Genomic DNA, 15089 nt, shown 5'->3' on the forward strand with positions numbered 1-15089 from the left:
GAAGGAGGTTGAATAGTGAATTTGGGAATCCTCAAGGGGTAGCTTGAGGCGAAGATGTAGGCAGTGCGGTCGAACCTCGTTAACATACTGAGTTTGCTTCTCTCTTACCCTTACTCTTTATATTTATTGTTATTTCATATTTTTTTTATATTTTATATTATATATTTGATTTATAATTGTTATTTTTTTAATACAACTCAATTCACCCCCCTCTTGTGTTAATCATTTGGAAAACATATGTGATTGATTGTGTATTAAAAATATTAATACAGTCAATAATATTAGTAGAATGTATATAGAATACGTAAAACTAACTGTATGTAACATTACTCGATAATTTTTAATTTTAAGTGAAATTTTAAAATATTATTTTTTAATAATATTATTATTTTATAATTTAAAAATTTTGAATTATTTATTATATTTTGTGTGAGAACTTGAAAATGTTGTAATGATGAGATGAGATGAGATGAAAATTTTGTATCTCATCCCACTTGCCAAACCTGCTCTTATAATAAGAGGCTTAAGGTGGGTTAAAGTTTTGTTTGGCAAATATATGTAGGAGAATAAGGTGTCATTTGGATTGTGAGTTAAGATGAGATGAGTTAAGATTAATATTATTAGAATATTATTTTTTAATATTATCATTGTTTTAGAATTTGAAAAAGTTGAATTACTGATTATATTTTGTATAAAAATTTGAAAAAATTATAATAATGTAATGAGATAAGATGAAACATTTCTTGTATCGAAACATAGCCTAAAAGTGACAAAAGAAAATAATGGTATTTTTACAACTATCTTGTAATACATTTAACAACCAACTAATGTGATAGTGTCACTTCTTTAATTAAAATTAAAATTTTACATAATTACCTTTCAATTAAAATAGAGTTATAAAAGATGCATTCAAGAAGGAGGCATCCAATATTGTGGTTAGAGACATTGTGTTTAACACTTGACATCCACTAATCAAACAAGTAATGGGATTTATGATAAGATATCAAAATGTAAGTTAGCTATGCCATCCAAATTCTTTATTTTTGTCCATTTTTTCTACTCTTATTTTTCCCCTTTAAGTTTTGCTCTTTCATATACTTAATGACGTGTGCAGACAATCAAGCCGTTCTATGGAAGTAATACTATATTTTTTTACTTATATTGAAACTCATCCATCAAAAGTTTAATATATATATATATATATCCTCTTTAAGTTATTTGATCAAATTGGATAGTCTAAATGTCACGTGGTCATTGCATCATTTAATGTTACCTATATAAAATTTTCAGACAGCATAGAGCCTAAATGCAAAATGAATATTTAATCAAGTGTCTGCTCTTGTGAAAAACAACTATGATAGACAACTGAAAACAAATACAAGCAAATAAATCACAGAATACATAATTAATGTGGTTCGACAATATGTCTACATTCATAAATTTGCATATAATTTTATTATATTGAAAAATCACAAAATACACATTGGGGACTAAATCTCATTGTTTATAATACTCAAAGTGTACTAAACTATTTATTAAGTATATATTTATAGCATCACACGACGGAAACTATATTATATATATATATATATTATGTTATTCACTTGAGTAGAGTGTTGAGCATGCCTCGAGAGATCTCTATCCAATTATCACTTGAGCTACTTGTTAAGCAAGACTCGAGTGAATTCTCTGTCTAAATCTCGCTCAAGTCATCTATCACATGAACATAGAGCAAACTTGTGATGACCCGCTTTTGAGTGTATTTTCGCTGAAATAATTGTTTTTATTTTAATTAATATATTAGTTTAATTATTTTAATTTAATTGCGTTTTTTTTTTAAATTAGTTTTTAATTTAATTTAATTTATTTGATGTTGTGTTTTATTTCTTTTAGTTGTTTTTGTGGTTTTTAATCTCTTTTGGCGGTTTAGTTTTGTTTACCGGAATGAGGATTAGATCTCCTCTTTTCCCTACATCTCTTTTTCTTTTTTCTTTTTCTTTTTTTTTTCTTCTTCTTTTCTTTTTCCTTTCTTTTTCTTTTTTTTTTCTTCTTTTTTTTTTCTTTCTCTCTCCCGCGTCGTCCCCCCCGAGCTCTCTCTCTCTCTCTCTCTCTCTCTCTCTCTCTCTCTCTCTCTCTCTCTCTCTCTCTCTCTCTCTCCCTCTCCCTCACGCCGAATGTCTCTTCAGCCCAACCCAGTGCCGTCCGGCCACCGTGTGGCCCACCACCGGTCCCAAACTCTTCCCCTCCCTCCGGCGCACCACCCCTCCAAAGCCCACCCCCAACCGGCCGGCCATTTGGCCGGAAAAGCTCTCCAAAGGCTGCACTGATTTTGCTCCGATCCGCCGCCGTCGCTCCACCTCCGGCCACCATTTCTTCACCACTTCATCACCGGTCCCTTGCCGTCCTAACCCACCCATTTCCGGCCTCCAACGACCACCGGAACAGCTCCTACGAGCTTAGTTTCCGATTTGCATTTTCCGGTGATTCCGCCGTCACCCACGGCCGTTCATCACTTCCAATAGCTTCACAACCATCCCTAGACCATTCCCTATCAATTTCGTGTCCTAGTTTGTCCCCGTTCAAAAGTGGGTTTTTCATAACCCACGGCCACAGTGAATTTTCACTGTGACGTTGCTTTTCCGGCGCCGTTTGCAATGCCGCGTGTTTTCTAAAATTGCCATATAGCGCTGTAAGTATTTTCCAAACCCTATTTTCAGATTTAAATATATATTGCTCTTTCAATTAATTAATTTGCTGGTTGGTTGATTCCGGACTGAGTTCGAGGAGTTCGGGGGTCGGATGGATGGAGGACGGAGTTGCTTGATTTATTGTTTTATGATTGGCTGCTTGTTTTGTGCGTTGATTATTGCATTTGCATGGGGCATGCACGGTTATTTTATTTTATTTGAGAAACCCTGTTTTGCTGGCGTGATTGGATTTTCGGGTGCGTGTGTCTCACGAGCCCAAGCCGGGATGGGTTATTATCTCGGTGGAGCTCCTCTGGTCACTCGGGAGTGGATAATACTGAGTGACGTCCCCTAAGTTGTCGCTGGGCGACGACGGGAGCGGGGCTAGAGGATGGCCCGGCCAGGTACGCGCAGGGCGCGAGTCTGGGCATCGCTCTACTCACCGACTCCGTGGCCCTTCGCTGGCGAGGGCTAGAGGATGGCCTGGCCAGGTACGCGCGGGGCGCAAGTCTGGGCATCGCTCGTTTAGGTGTCACATGCGTGGTCCTTACTTGCGGTGTGACACTTAGTTAGGGTATGCGGGTGATCCCTAGGGGAGATCATGGTGCATGCATAACCGGTGTGTTTTTATGGTTTTCGGATGCGGGCCATTTTCTGGGAAAATGGCGAGTTTTGGTTTTGAGGCTTTTGATCCATTTTCGGGGAAAATGGTGGTTTGGGCCATTATCTGGGATAATGGCGAGGCGTGGTTTTTTAAGAATATGTTTTTAGTGGGCCAAATGGGTTTTTGGCGTGCGTGGAAAAAATGTGGTTTTGCGGGGCATGTGCATTGGTTGTTCTTGCATCCATGTTGATTGAGTTCTATGTGTTTTTTATCTGGTGGTGTTTGGGTTTTACTTACCTGCGGTACCATTTTTTTGGTTCCGTAGCTTTTGGTGCAGAGTTCGAGGAGGAGGAGGAGGAGGCTGAGCCCGAGGATGCGGCTCCGCCGGGTTGCTGATGCTATGTCTTATCTTTGTTTAAAGCTGTATTTGTGTTTTTGTAATATTTTATCTATGTACGTTTTAAACAGCTTGTATTACGTTAAGAAAAATTCTGGTACTTAGTTATGACTTTCGTTATCCGCTGCGTGTTCTTTCGTGCACATTTGTTACCTTTACACACACTTGTCATCCGTCGATGGGATGGTGACCCGGGTTGTCACCATCCGGACGTCTCGATTTTCCCGTGTTCGGGCGTGGGGATTTGGGGGCGTCACAAAACTTTTTACATGACACTTTTTTTTTACTGTAATCAGTGTAAAACATGATCAGCCCCAGAAAAAGCGAACATGATCCAAGCCTCATTGAAATTTTGTCCAAAAAATCATAATTCATCCATGTCAGATCAGTCATCAAATCGAGCCGAAATACCAACAAAATAAGGCTCCACAAACCCAACATCTATCTCTACTTGTATTGAACTATTCAATTCACCAATATTGTACCGTCAATTCTATTAGGAAAATGGAGAGGATCTCAATTGTGTTAAATAAAAAAAACCAGTCAAAACAATCTTTAGTGCAAATATAAAAACTCGTAAAATTAAATAAAACTTGTAGTAAATTTAGCATTTTTATTTTTTTTTTTAAAGTCCAAAACACTATACAGTTTAAGCTGGGCCCAATTAATGCAACGACCAAATTCAAGCCACTTATTCCAAATTTCCACGCATGATCCATACCCATTATGCATTTTTTGCCCAAAAATTAAAAAAAGCATCGGTTTTTATCGTGTCCCTCTGTTTTCTTAAGATTTAAGAAAAGAGATTCAGAAGTATATCCTAAAGTATTAATTACTTTCCATTTTAAACTATTTTGGTCCGAGACGACGGGTTGGAACCACCATCAATGGCGCCTGTGAGAACCACAGGAGCTATTGCTGTCGCAGCTGCTATCTCCATCTCCATGGCTCTGCTGTCTCACTTTATTGTCTCTGGAAAGACCAACTTACCTCTCCCAAAGCAGTTGAAGAAGAAGAAGAAGAAGAAGAAGAAGAAGAGGAGTAACTCCAGAAATGGGCTTACTGATGCCATAGGCAACACTCCCTTGATTCGCATCAACAGCCTCTCTGAAGCTACCGGTTGCGAAGTATGCCAAAAAAAAAAAAAAAAGAGCAATTGTATTTTCAAGTTTACTTTGGTTTTATCAACTGGGATTTCTTTTATTTTCGTTTTTCCTTTTTTGTTACCATGCGGTCTCCTTTAAAGACTTACGGAAAAATGTTTTCTTTTTTGCTATTGATAATTTGTTCGTGGGGTTGTTCAGATCCTTGGGAAGTGCGAGTTTTTGAATCCGGGAGGGAGCGTGAAAGATAGGGTTGCGGTGAAAATCATTGAAGAGGTATATTAGTATTATTTCTAGATGTTTGTTTGTTTCTTTGCTCGAACACTTTAGGTGAAAAAAAAATTATTTGAATGTTTTAGGTTTTATTTAACCTATTCGAGTCTTCGGCAAACCGGAATTTACAGTCAACTGAGCTTAATATTTGTTTGGCTTTGTTGAGAATTTTCTGAGAACTGAATCTCTCAAAACCATCGAACACAAATATTTCTTTTCCCCTTGAACATTTTTTCTGTTCAGAGTTGGGGAGGAACAAGCTATTGTAATGGCGTATTTGTTTAAGTTTTGTTATTTGCGTAATGCTTTGAATGATATCTTCATTGCTTCAGTGGTACTTTGCTTTGTCAATGATGGAATATTGCGCATAAATGAAAGCTCTCTAAAGTAAGAAACAGTAATTATTATCAATGCCTAGGTGTGCGGTACAGGAGGTAATGGTTGTTGGTCCAGAAATACATACATAGCCTAAGATTTTGTGTTTTATCGTCAGTGTTGGTTTTATTGTAGAATGCTTTCCAATTCGTGGTTCTGTGCAGGCTTTGGAATCTGGTGATCTAGTTGAAGGTGGTGTTGTTACTGAAGGGAGCGCTGGGAGCACTGCTATCAGTCTTGCTACAGTTGCACCTGCCTATGGATGCAAATGCCATGTTGTTATCCCCGATGATGTAGCGATTGAGAAGGTATAAATAAAATATACTTTCAGTAACCAGAGTTCCTTGACAAACTACTTTCTCTTATTTCTGGTACAACCTTCAAGATTTCATCCATACTATTTTCTTGAACAATGGTATGATTATTTGTTGCTTGTCAACATGTTTGAATTGTTTTTTCTCTTAGCACATTGCTCAGTAATATCAGTGGCACCGTAGGCAACTGGTTATTGATGAGGTTGGAAGCACTGATCAAAAAGATGAGGTTGGAAGCACTTATCAAAAAGAAGGGATAAAAATGAGGCTGGAAGCAAGATGAAGAAATCCTTTGACAGATTATAGTATCCTGTTTTCCACATACCTAGCAATCCAGTGGTTTTAGGTTTTTGAACAGTGGCAAATTTTTAGATAGCAAAAAAAAAAAAAAGAAAAATGGTAGCTTGGTGCAGAACAGTTATACGATTTCAGCGAGTACCTGGCCAACTACTCAAAAATTATACATAACTATATGTTCTCTTGGATTTCTTTTGTCCCTGTTTCTATGTACTGCAACATGCGTAATTTTGTTTCAATTTTGCAAAATTTTCCCAGTCTCAAATACTTGAAGCCCTTGGAGCTTCTGTTGAAAGGGTAAGACCCGTGTCAATCACACACAGGGATCACTATGTCAATATTGCAAGGAGAAGGGCAGTGGAAGCAAATGAGGTGGCATCAAACAATCAAAAAGCTGATCAAATGGATGGCCAATCCCTAAAGCAAATCAATGGTTACCCAATGGGTGAAAATTGTGAAGGCTCGTCTTTATTGAATAATTGTAGAGGTGGCTTCTTTGCTGACCAATTTGAGAATCTTGCTAACTTCCGAGCGCACTATGAGGGTACTGGGCCTGAGATTTTGGAACAGACTGGTAGTAATTTAGATGCATTTGTAGCAGCTGCAGGCACAGGAGGGACTGTGGCTGGTGTTTCCAGGTTTCTCCAGGTAAGTTCCCTTTCCCTCATTAATTTTGTCATACATTTGTGAATGAATACCTTATTACATGTATTCAACAGGAAAATAAGCCAAACATCAAGTGTTTCCTGATAGATCCGCCTGGTTCTGGTCTGTTCAATAAGGTAACTAGGGGGGTGATGTACACTAGTGAGGAGGCTGAAGGACGAAGACTAAAGAATCCATTTGACACAGTAACTGAAGGAATTGGAATCAACAGGTTAACACAGAATTTCATGTTGGCAAAACTTGATGGGGCTTTTAGAGGCACAGATATCGAGGCTGTTGAAATGTCAAGGTCAGTGCATATTGTAGTTTCTTTAATGCGATTTGTTTTTGGCTGACTCAACTATTTAGATGTTATTTTCCTGATTCTACTATGCTTTGCACAACCTTTTCCTTTAGAATGACAGTTTAGTATTTGTCAAATGATGAAATGAAAAGAAAAAAATAGTCTTCCACCCATTCACTTGGCTAAAACACAAAACTAATCTTTGTATATGCATTCTATGTCTACTTGAACTTAGGTTTCTTCTGAAGAATGATGGACTCTTTCTTGGGAGTTCATCAGCAATGAATTGTGTTGGAGCCGTCAGAGTGGCACAGTCAATCGGCCCTGGTCACACCATTGTGACTATTCTATGTGACAGTGGAATGAGGCATCTAAGTAAGTTTTACAACGATGAATATCTGTCTCAGCATGGGTTAACACCCAAGGCAACGGGATTAGAATTTTTGGGCATGCAGTGAGTTAGGTTGACCTGGAGTTTGACATTACTGTTTCTTGACATTCTTCCATTTAAAGTTTGAGCAGTCCAATACAGCTATATTCCTCCAAAAAAGTTATTTTTGAGGTTGATACTGAATATTAGAGTTGATCTATCTCAGAAGATGTCATCTGAATTTTTGAGGGTAACATCGTACTGGACCAGTAATACTGCAGCGGGATAGACACCTATTTTGTTAATATAAGGACATTTTATTGATTCATACTTCTGAGACAACGATATGCATCACATTCTAGGTGTATACAAGGATGACTAAAATCAGTCTTATCAAGAGAAAGTGGTCAATACGTTGGTCTAAAAATCATTTTGTTATCTTTTTTTTTTTTTTAATATCCCTGTGTATAATGAGCAATCTCCCAAACAATGTTTAACATGCTCACCCACGCCATGGGCTTACCTTATGGCTGAGCATCGCAGAGAACGTTTACTGAATTGGCAAAGGGTACCATTCACATCAATTTCTTGCAGGGAGAGCGGAGCAACATATGAGTTTAGTGTTTCCTGCGAGCGCTCATTTGTAAAGGAACCATCACATCATTGGTGAAAGTAATTCAAATGGTTTTAATGAAATGGGGAAATTCAAATCAAATTACACCTTTTTATTTGTTTTTTCTTAGGATTCAGCAGTGACCCATTTACCTTCGGCCATGAAATTGGGTGGAGCAAAAACTCGAGGAAAGGGAAGTGGCAAACAACCAACTGTAAATAATACAATCCAAAGATTCCAAACTACACAACCGTAACTACAATAATCTCTAGCAACTGAAGCAACACTCAAAGGTCCGATAGATAATTTATTCTCACGATGCATAACCTCAGTAAATTCAAAATGACAGCTCGCAATAGCGTTATGGCCAAAAAGAAAAGGGAAACGCTTGGGCGCCAAGTTGAATAGCTATCAGATACTCCACTCACTGGGGATTCCACTTCTCAAACTGAGACTCATGGCAGTGTAGGTCTAGCCAATCCCTGGAAGAGCCCTTTGCCATGCTGACAGATGCTTTGCCTTCACCCACAAGTTCTCGCAGATTTTCTAACTTATTCTCTCGACCTGTCTCACTAGTCCTCCGATCTGCTTCCTTCAATTTTTGCTTGAACCGCTGCTTACGACCGGCAGAGTTATGTTCCAGCTGTTTTGACCGTGAAGGCGGTGCTCCGTGTGGTCCTAGGTAGATGTTCTCCTCTTTTTTAGCCTGCATAAGTGTGATACACACAATTATTTAGGATACAGGTTAAATGCATAACTAGTCCATCATCTACAGGGTATTTTTCTCTCATATTTGCTCATAAGAGTTTAGGATTCTTGCGGCAGACCTTTGGAGGAAGTTTTGGAGATTCTACTTCTGGACCATCAAAATTATGTTGAACTGGATCCCCTATTTCCAAGCTTGGAATCACGAATCCATCAGTGTCTAATGCAAATACAAGCCAAAGATCTGTGTCAGCATGGTCAGGGATACCTCAAACAATTTAAAGAAGTTATTACTGATCACAACAGAGAACCCCGTATACTTGATGCAATGGATCTTAAAGAAATCACAGTTCACTTAAAACTGGAAAACATATGCCTCCTTATTACTGTTAGTATAATACCTACCTCTCTCTTACACTAAAAAGCCCTAACATGAAATTAAATTACCAAATCAATATGTGGAATGCAAACTATAAAGTACAAAGGATAGATTAGAACTCTCTGTATCTCTCTCTCACCTCATAACAGATGATGACAAAACAAATGACGAGTCATTATGAAAAAATTATTCCATGAGACTGTGAAACAGTAAAACGTTCCTCTGATCTGGCGAACCACAATGGGTCCACCTAACTGTGTTTCAACAGAATAGGAATAGATGCTAGAAGGCAGCATATCATCCAATCCCACTGAATTATACTTGTTCTGCAGGAAGAGGCATAGCATGTACTATGATTCTATAGCAATTATTAATCAGTTAAAGATATACCAAATTGAACTTGAGATCCGACCAACTCATGCATGCAGAGATTAATAAACTATTATGTGCCAAACATGCAACTATTCACTTAAAATGCCACTTCCTCTTCTAAAAGATACAAAGACACACTACATTAGCCATAGTATATAAAAAATGTATGTCATAAAATATTTAGAATTCCAAATCCTATTACTGCTTAAAGAAAAGTAAACATAGAAAGTGCAAAATTTTGTACATTTTATCAACAGATCAAGCTAATTGTCTGAGGTTAAAAAAAGAAAGAAAGAAAGAAAAAAACAATCGATGATGAATCATAAAGACCCAAGATGAAGATTCGATATTGAGGAAGATCATATTGATGACAATGAGCTAGAATTCAAATGATATACTTCCTCTCCCCACAAGAATGAGATGGATGATGAGATCCTCGATGGATTAACTGAGATGGATTAACTAAACTCATTTCCTTCATAAACTTACATATGATGGAACTCAGATTTCAAGTTTTCATCTTTGATCTGATCTCCTTGATTTAGCTAAATCTACGCATCAGTTATTATTATTATTGTTTTTTAAATCGGAAAAGTAAGTTCTGCAATGATATTATATCTATAGCTAGTACCGCTAACAATATTATATAACTTCAAGTACTAATCAACCCCCTCAAACATTTCTACAACTTGAAATGTGCAAACAGCTCCTGAGAGAAAAATCAAATAACAAATCCATCAAATATTGTTAAAAAAAGTGCAACACAACCTGGTGCCAACCCCCAGAGAGGTGTGCATGGAGACCAAAATAACCAAATCAATATAACATACTCAAGCATAATAAATTAGGATAATTAAACAGTTATGTCCATTGGAAAACCCCTAAAAATATCCGAACTTTACTTTCTTCTACTTCTTCTCAGCCAACAAACAAGTGGTCACGAACGAAATAAAATGAGGGGAAAAAAAAAATACAAAACTGATACCCCACTCATCATCTTCTTCAACTGGAGGAGTGGTTGGCACCGGAGATGGGTCCATGGAACGCTGATGATCATGGATTTCAACGGCCAGAGGGCGCTGAAGCCCAGAAAACGATCACTCACACAGGCAATCACCACTGTCACGAATCCCGAGGAAGAAACCCAAAAAACTCTCTGGGTGTTCCCCACACAACGCAAAACAAACAGAGCTTTATAAATTATTATAACTGCTTATTTCTTTTTTCGCGGAATAAATTATTAAAATTAAAAACCCTAAAGAATCCCCCAAATATGGAAGAAGATAACACAGAATCATTAAAACCCTAACCCTAGAATTAGTGCTCCCGAGACCTGACAATTTCTTACTGCCCCAAATTAGCCCTCCTTTTATTTCTATATTGTTTTAGGGCTCCCGGGTGATTTAATCATTTCAATAAAAGAGAATCCAGAGCACGTGGCACGGCAGATCACGGGTGGTTGTGTTCGATGATTAAGCATAATTAGATTCGATTAGGAGCGTGAGGTCAATGTCCCAGGTTGCCGGCTGGACCCACGCACATTTCCATAATTTAAATCCTAAGGCCCAGAATGAGTTTGTAATTTAATTATCATGGGGAATAAATATCCTGTGCGGTCACCGACAGACTAGTCATTAGTGGACTCGCTTCAAACTTCACAAATGTTCTGTTTTTTTTTTTTTTAATCATTTTAAAAAACCGTACATTTTTATGATAGACATGCATGGGATAGACTTATTATGTCCCTAATATTTAATCAATTAGAATTAATAAGATAATTATTTCTTTTTTTAATATTATTTTCCTTGGAAATGGGGTTAATATATTATATAATATCAAATATATTATAAAACTAAAAAAAAGTAATAAATGATTAAAAAATTATAAAAAAGAAACAGAAAAATTAAAAGATTGTAACATATTTAATTCTTTAAGAGTTTAATATATATTTTTTCCTTCTGTATTACATATGATCCTTAAATACTCGTTTATAGGCAACTCTATAGTAATTTGTTATATCAACCAAGTTACGTGCATAACAAAACAATAAATTCATAGTTTTTTGTTACCAACCAATTAATATGTACAATAAACCATCTTATACATAATAAACTATGAGTTTATCGTGCTAACTAAATTACACGTAAAACAAACACGATAAAATTTAATCTATATAATCATCCAAATATATGTATTTATAGCAAAAGACAAACTATTCTCTTGTCCTAAATGTAATGAAAACAAAGCTGGAACATAAAAATTGGAGCTGCAAGTCAATGACTCAATGTGCACAACATCCTATGTTGGTAGCTGATGCCCTGTCTCTGTCTGTTACCAGCTTCATGACTTCATCTGTGCTGGATTAATAAAGCTTTGACGGCTTGCCCGCATCTGGAAATCTTCTTGCCTACATAATTTGTTCATGTGCCAGAGAAAATGATGAGCCCGACGAAAAATTTTCAGGCAAAAAGAAAAAGGAAAAATGTAGACGGTGACACTTCTCTTTTAATCAATGGATCCCATTTTTGAAATGCAGTAATACTTTCCACTCCATCTAGTTCCCATTTACCTGTTCTGTTTGCTTGTGAGAAAACAGGAGTGATGGCACCTGACAAAACGGGCCTGAAGGTAATGGGCTTCTATTAAAACTTGGAGGACGTGTAGCAGAAGAAAGTAGATCAGATTTTTAACACTGCCTTAAGTTTTTCTTTTCTTTCAGACAATGGAAAATGGGTCATCATTACTCAGAACTGTTACAGTTTATAATTAGTTTTCTGAGTACTGACAAAATTGCTGGGGTACTGCAATTATTCATGTCTAGCAATAAATTGTATTTCTGCCAAGGCCTTTTGCTCGAAAACGAAAGAAAAAAGAAAGGTGTTGAATTGATGTTTGTATGCCGCGAAATTTTGTTAACTAGAAAGGTGATTTTGAAGGAAATTTTGAACTCAACGTTGTGAGTGCGTTTATATTGTGAGTGGGTTTTGTTTGCTCGTGAAAAGAAGAGGGGGAAAAGTAATTAGCGAGGGATATCATATACACAAATATTTTTCTGCCTCCTGCAAGTTCTACTGTATATAGATTATATATAGAATTCTCATTTCTGTAACTGGGTTTTGTTTTGAAGGGTCTCGACGTTGTGCCATGTGGGGAGCAGAGATGTGTTGTATTTGGTAATTCCAAGGCTTTGAGCTCGTGAAAATGACAATGGGAAACAAGGCCGGTTTTGCTTTCTTAAAGAGAATCAGTTGCGGATAAGAACAAAACTGTTTGGTGTGGGAGAAAACAGCCAGTGATTTCTGTGCCTAATTAAAGCCGTAACGTCACCAAAGAGCCACATTTTTTCCTTGAAGTTCAAGATCAGGACCATCAGGTAAATGGATGCCGGTCAAATTAATGATATTTTTCACATGATCTTTCTACTCCTGACTGATTCGTCAGCACTCACCTGTTCCTGTTTTCTGCCCATTTCTTAATACGTGAGCAGCAAAATACATTCAGCATAAATTATAATCAACGTTTGAGACGTTTTTGCTCCAAAAACTTTTTAGCTGATCTAGAAGTCTCTTCTGGTACCTCTAAAAAACCCTTGAAAAATATTTACTATATATAAGCTTGCGTTCTACTTTTTGCAGTCCAAACCCTTCTTTCATCCTCTTTCTGTAACCCTTCTTTGATCGATGTATGCCATGGCAAAAACAGCTGGAAAACGAATCTGTTCCTTGTTGTGCTTTTCCAGACCCTTATGGCTATGCATTGCAGTCCTTGTTCCTTGTTTAGTTTTCTCCTACTTTCTTAGTTTTGGGTTCCATCCTTTCCTTGTTACCATTCCAATTTTGGTTCTATCGACCCTGCTCATCGTCACATTCAAAAGGAAAAAGGTGGTTTTGGACGAGAATATTGTCCAAGATGATCATCAGGGTCTCAACTGCGGCCAGAAAAACCTGCGTGGAAAAGAAGTTGGAGAGAACCTTCAGACACCACTAGAAACAGCTACCCAGACTGAGGCGGTCCAACAAAATGAAGTTGGTCTGATGCATGAGTACCAAGTTGAATCACCCTCGGATATTCTCTTGTCATCAGACAGTGAAAGCAGCAATGACTCCAATTTAGGTGGAAGCTTTGATCTCGATTTGAAGAGTTCCAACTATATGGAACAAATTGCAGCAATCTCAGATGTTTCGGTTTCTGATGAAGATGATGATAGCCTCATTGAAATATCCCTTCCGGTCAGCAAGTCCGGTGGCCTTGAAGGGGAGCCAAAGCAATTAAAGCCACAGTCCTATTTGCCCGGGCTCTTACCGGACTCCATTTTCAAACAACAGGGCTTAATGGAGCTCTTGGCAGAGATCAACGAGATGAATGAGGAAGAAAACTTGATCGAAATTGATCTTTCAATGGGCTCCATCAAGTGTTCAAGGTTAGAGATTGAAGCTTGAGTTAGCATTGTCAAGAGGCCAATAGGTTGGGAGATTTGATCTGAATGGATGAGATGTTAAGAGGTAGGGTTGAGATCAAGGGATAGTAGGTTTTTGTGTATTTTCTTTTTGGTAAGAGAATTTCTTCTTTTCCATTTACTTGGCTTTTTCTACAAGGCATGAGGAGCCCTTGACTTTCGCAAGTTGAGCATGCTTAGCGTTGCCTTTCAAAATCCCTTTTGTATGCACTAAAGTATAAAAGTTGCAACTTTATCATGCTCTTTGTTACATATATTAGCAGACACGAACAAGGTAAAATAATCATTCTTTCTGAGGAGGATAGGATAGGAATCCCGGCCCAGTAGTACTCGCAATGTCTTTTGAATGAGATCTTGATATCTGTTTTGTTCCTTTGTTCTTTCATTTTTCACCTTTTCATGTTCCAACTAATTCCTTCCCATGATGTGCATAGGCACCATTATTAAGGCTCTGTTTGTATTACTCCATCTTGTGATCTACTTTCCACGGAAATACATCTTGCGCGCGAGTGAGAGATTTGCTGCTATTCTTAGGGACTTTTTTCGATATTTGTTAAGAATGTTTTAATATGATTTGTCAATAATAATAAAATAATTCGTGTATAATAATAATGAATTATTAATAAATATTAATCAAGTGGTCTTGAAAACATCCGAAAATAGATGTATGTCTAGACAAAAAATGTAAAAACAAGAGATTCCAAAAGAGAAAATTTTGTAATTGAACAAAAATGAACGACCCTTTGTGGGGAGGGGTTTAAGGTATAATTTGGATAATAAGATAAAATAATTTTATATGAAAGTTGAAAGTTGATTAAAATATTATTTTTATTTTTATTTTGATATTTAAAAAAATAAATTATTTATTATAATTTTTTGTTAAAATTTTAAAAAATTATAATAATGAAATGGAATAAAATTGTTATTTTTGTTGAAATAGATTTGTTGTCAAAATATTTATAAAAAAAAAATAACAATTTTCTGACCGGAAAATAAGTCTACCGCTTCCGATGACGCTCCTAACTGCTGACGGTACTTTCACATGGGACCCAGCTACAGTCCCACACAATGGGTGGGACCAATTCAAGATGCTCCGGAATTTTCAACCGATTATCAATAAGGACCGTTAGATCTGACATACAGTGTCCAAACGCCATCTAAATCGTCTGTCCTCTTTCCGTTTTTTCAAACTTCC

At 37.0% G+C, this 15089-nt stretch overlaps 3 protein-coding genes across 7 annotated transcripts; 2 read left to right on the plus strand and 1 right to left on the minus strand.

The window, feature by feature from the left end:
• Nucleotides 1-4447: 4447 nt before the first annotated feature.
• LOC122281174 (cysteine synthase 2) lies at nucleotides 4448-7697 on the plus strand. Of its 2 annotated transcripts, none has more exons than XM_043092497.1 (6): nucleotides 4448-4815; nucleotides 4993-5067; nucleotides 5604-5747; nucleotides 6309-6698; nucleotides 6833-7005; nucleotides 7235-7697. In XM_043092497.1, the coding sequence occupies exons 1-6, from the start codon at nucleotides 4576-4578 to the stop codon at nucleotides 7455-7457; spliced, it is 1245 nt and encodes a 414-aa protein (XP_042948431.1). In that variant the 5' UTR covers nucleotides 4448-4575; the 3' UTR covers nucleotides 7458-7697. The 2 variants fall into 2 exon arrangements, with proteins under 2 accessions (XP_042948431.1, XP_042948430.1); XM_043092496.1 differs by having other exon boundaries at nucleotides 4454-4815; nucleotides 6770-7005.
• Nucleotides 7698-8180: 483 nt separating this feature from the next.
• Nucleotides 8181-10799, minus strand: LOC122281175. The gene is made up of 3 exons (XM_043092498.1): nucleotides 10424-10799; nucleotides 8810-8907; nucleotides 8181-8688 (listed from the first exon to the last, which is right to left on the minus strand). The coding sequence occupies exons 1-3, from the start codon at nucleotides 10476-10478 to the stop codon at nucleotides 8407-8409; spliced, it is 435 nt and encodes a 144-aa protein (XP_042948432.1). The 5' UTR covers nucleotides 10479-10799; the 3' UTR covers nucleotides 8181-8406.
• A 1246-nt stretch (nucleotides 10800-12045) lies between these two features.
• On the plus strand, nucleotides 12046-14132 carry LOC122281176. Of its 4 annotated transcripts, none has more exons than XM_043092502.1 (2): nucleotides 12046-12066; nucleotides 12566-14132. In XM_043092502.1, the coding sequence occupies exon 2, from the start codon at nucleotides 13119-13121 to the stop codon at nucleotides 13875-13877; it is 759 nt and encodes a 252-aa protein (XP_042948436.1). In that variant the 5' UTR covers nucleotides 12046-12066; nucleotides 12566-13118; the 3' UTR covers nucleotides 13878-14132. The 4 variants fall into 4 exon arrangements, with proteins under 4 accessions (XP_042948436.1, XP_042948435.1, XP_042948434.1 ...); XM_043092501.1 differs by lacking the exon at nucleotides 12046-12066 and adding an exon at nucleotides 12172-12411; XM_043092500.1 differs by lacking the exon at nucleotides 12046-12066 and adding an exon at nucleotides 12172-12394.
• The last annotated feature ends 957 nt before the right edge of the window (nucleotides 14133-15089 follow it).

Source organism: Carya illinoinensis, chromosome 11 (genome assembly GCF_018687715.1).
Source record: "Carya illinoinensis cultivar Pawnee chromosome 11, C.illinoinensisPawnee_v1, whole genome shotgun sequence".
Lineage (NCBI taxonomy): Eukaryota > Viridiplantae > Streptophyta > Magnoliopsida > Fagales > Juglandaceae > Carya > Carya illinoinensis.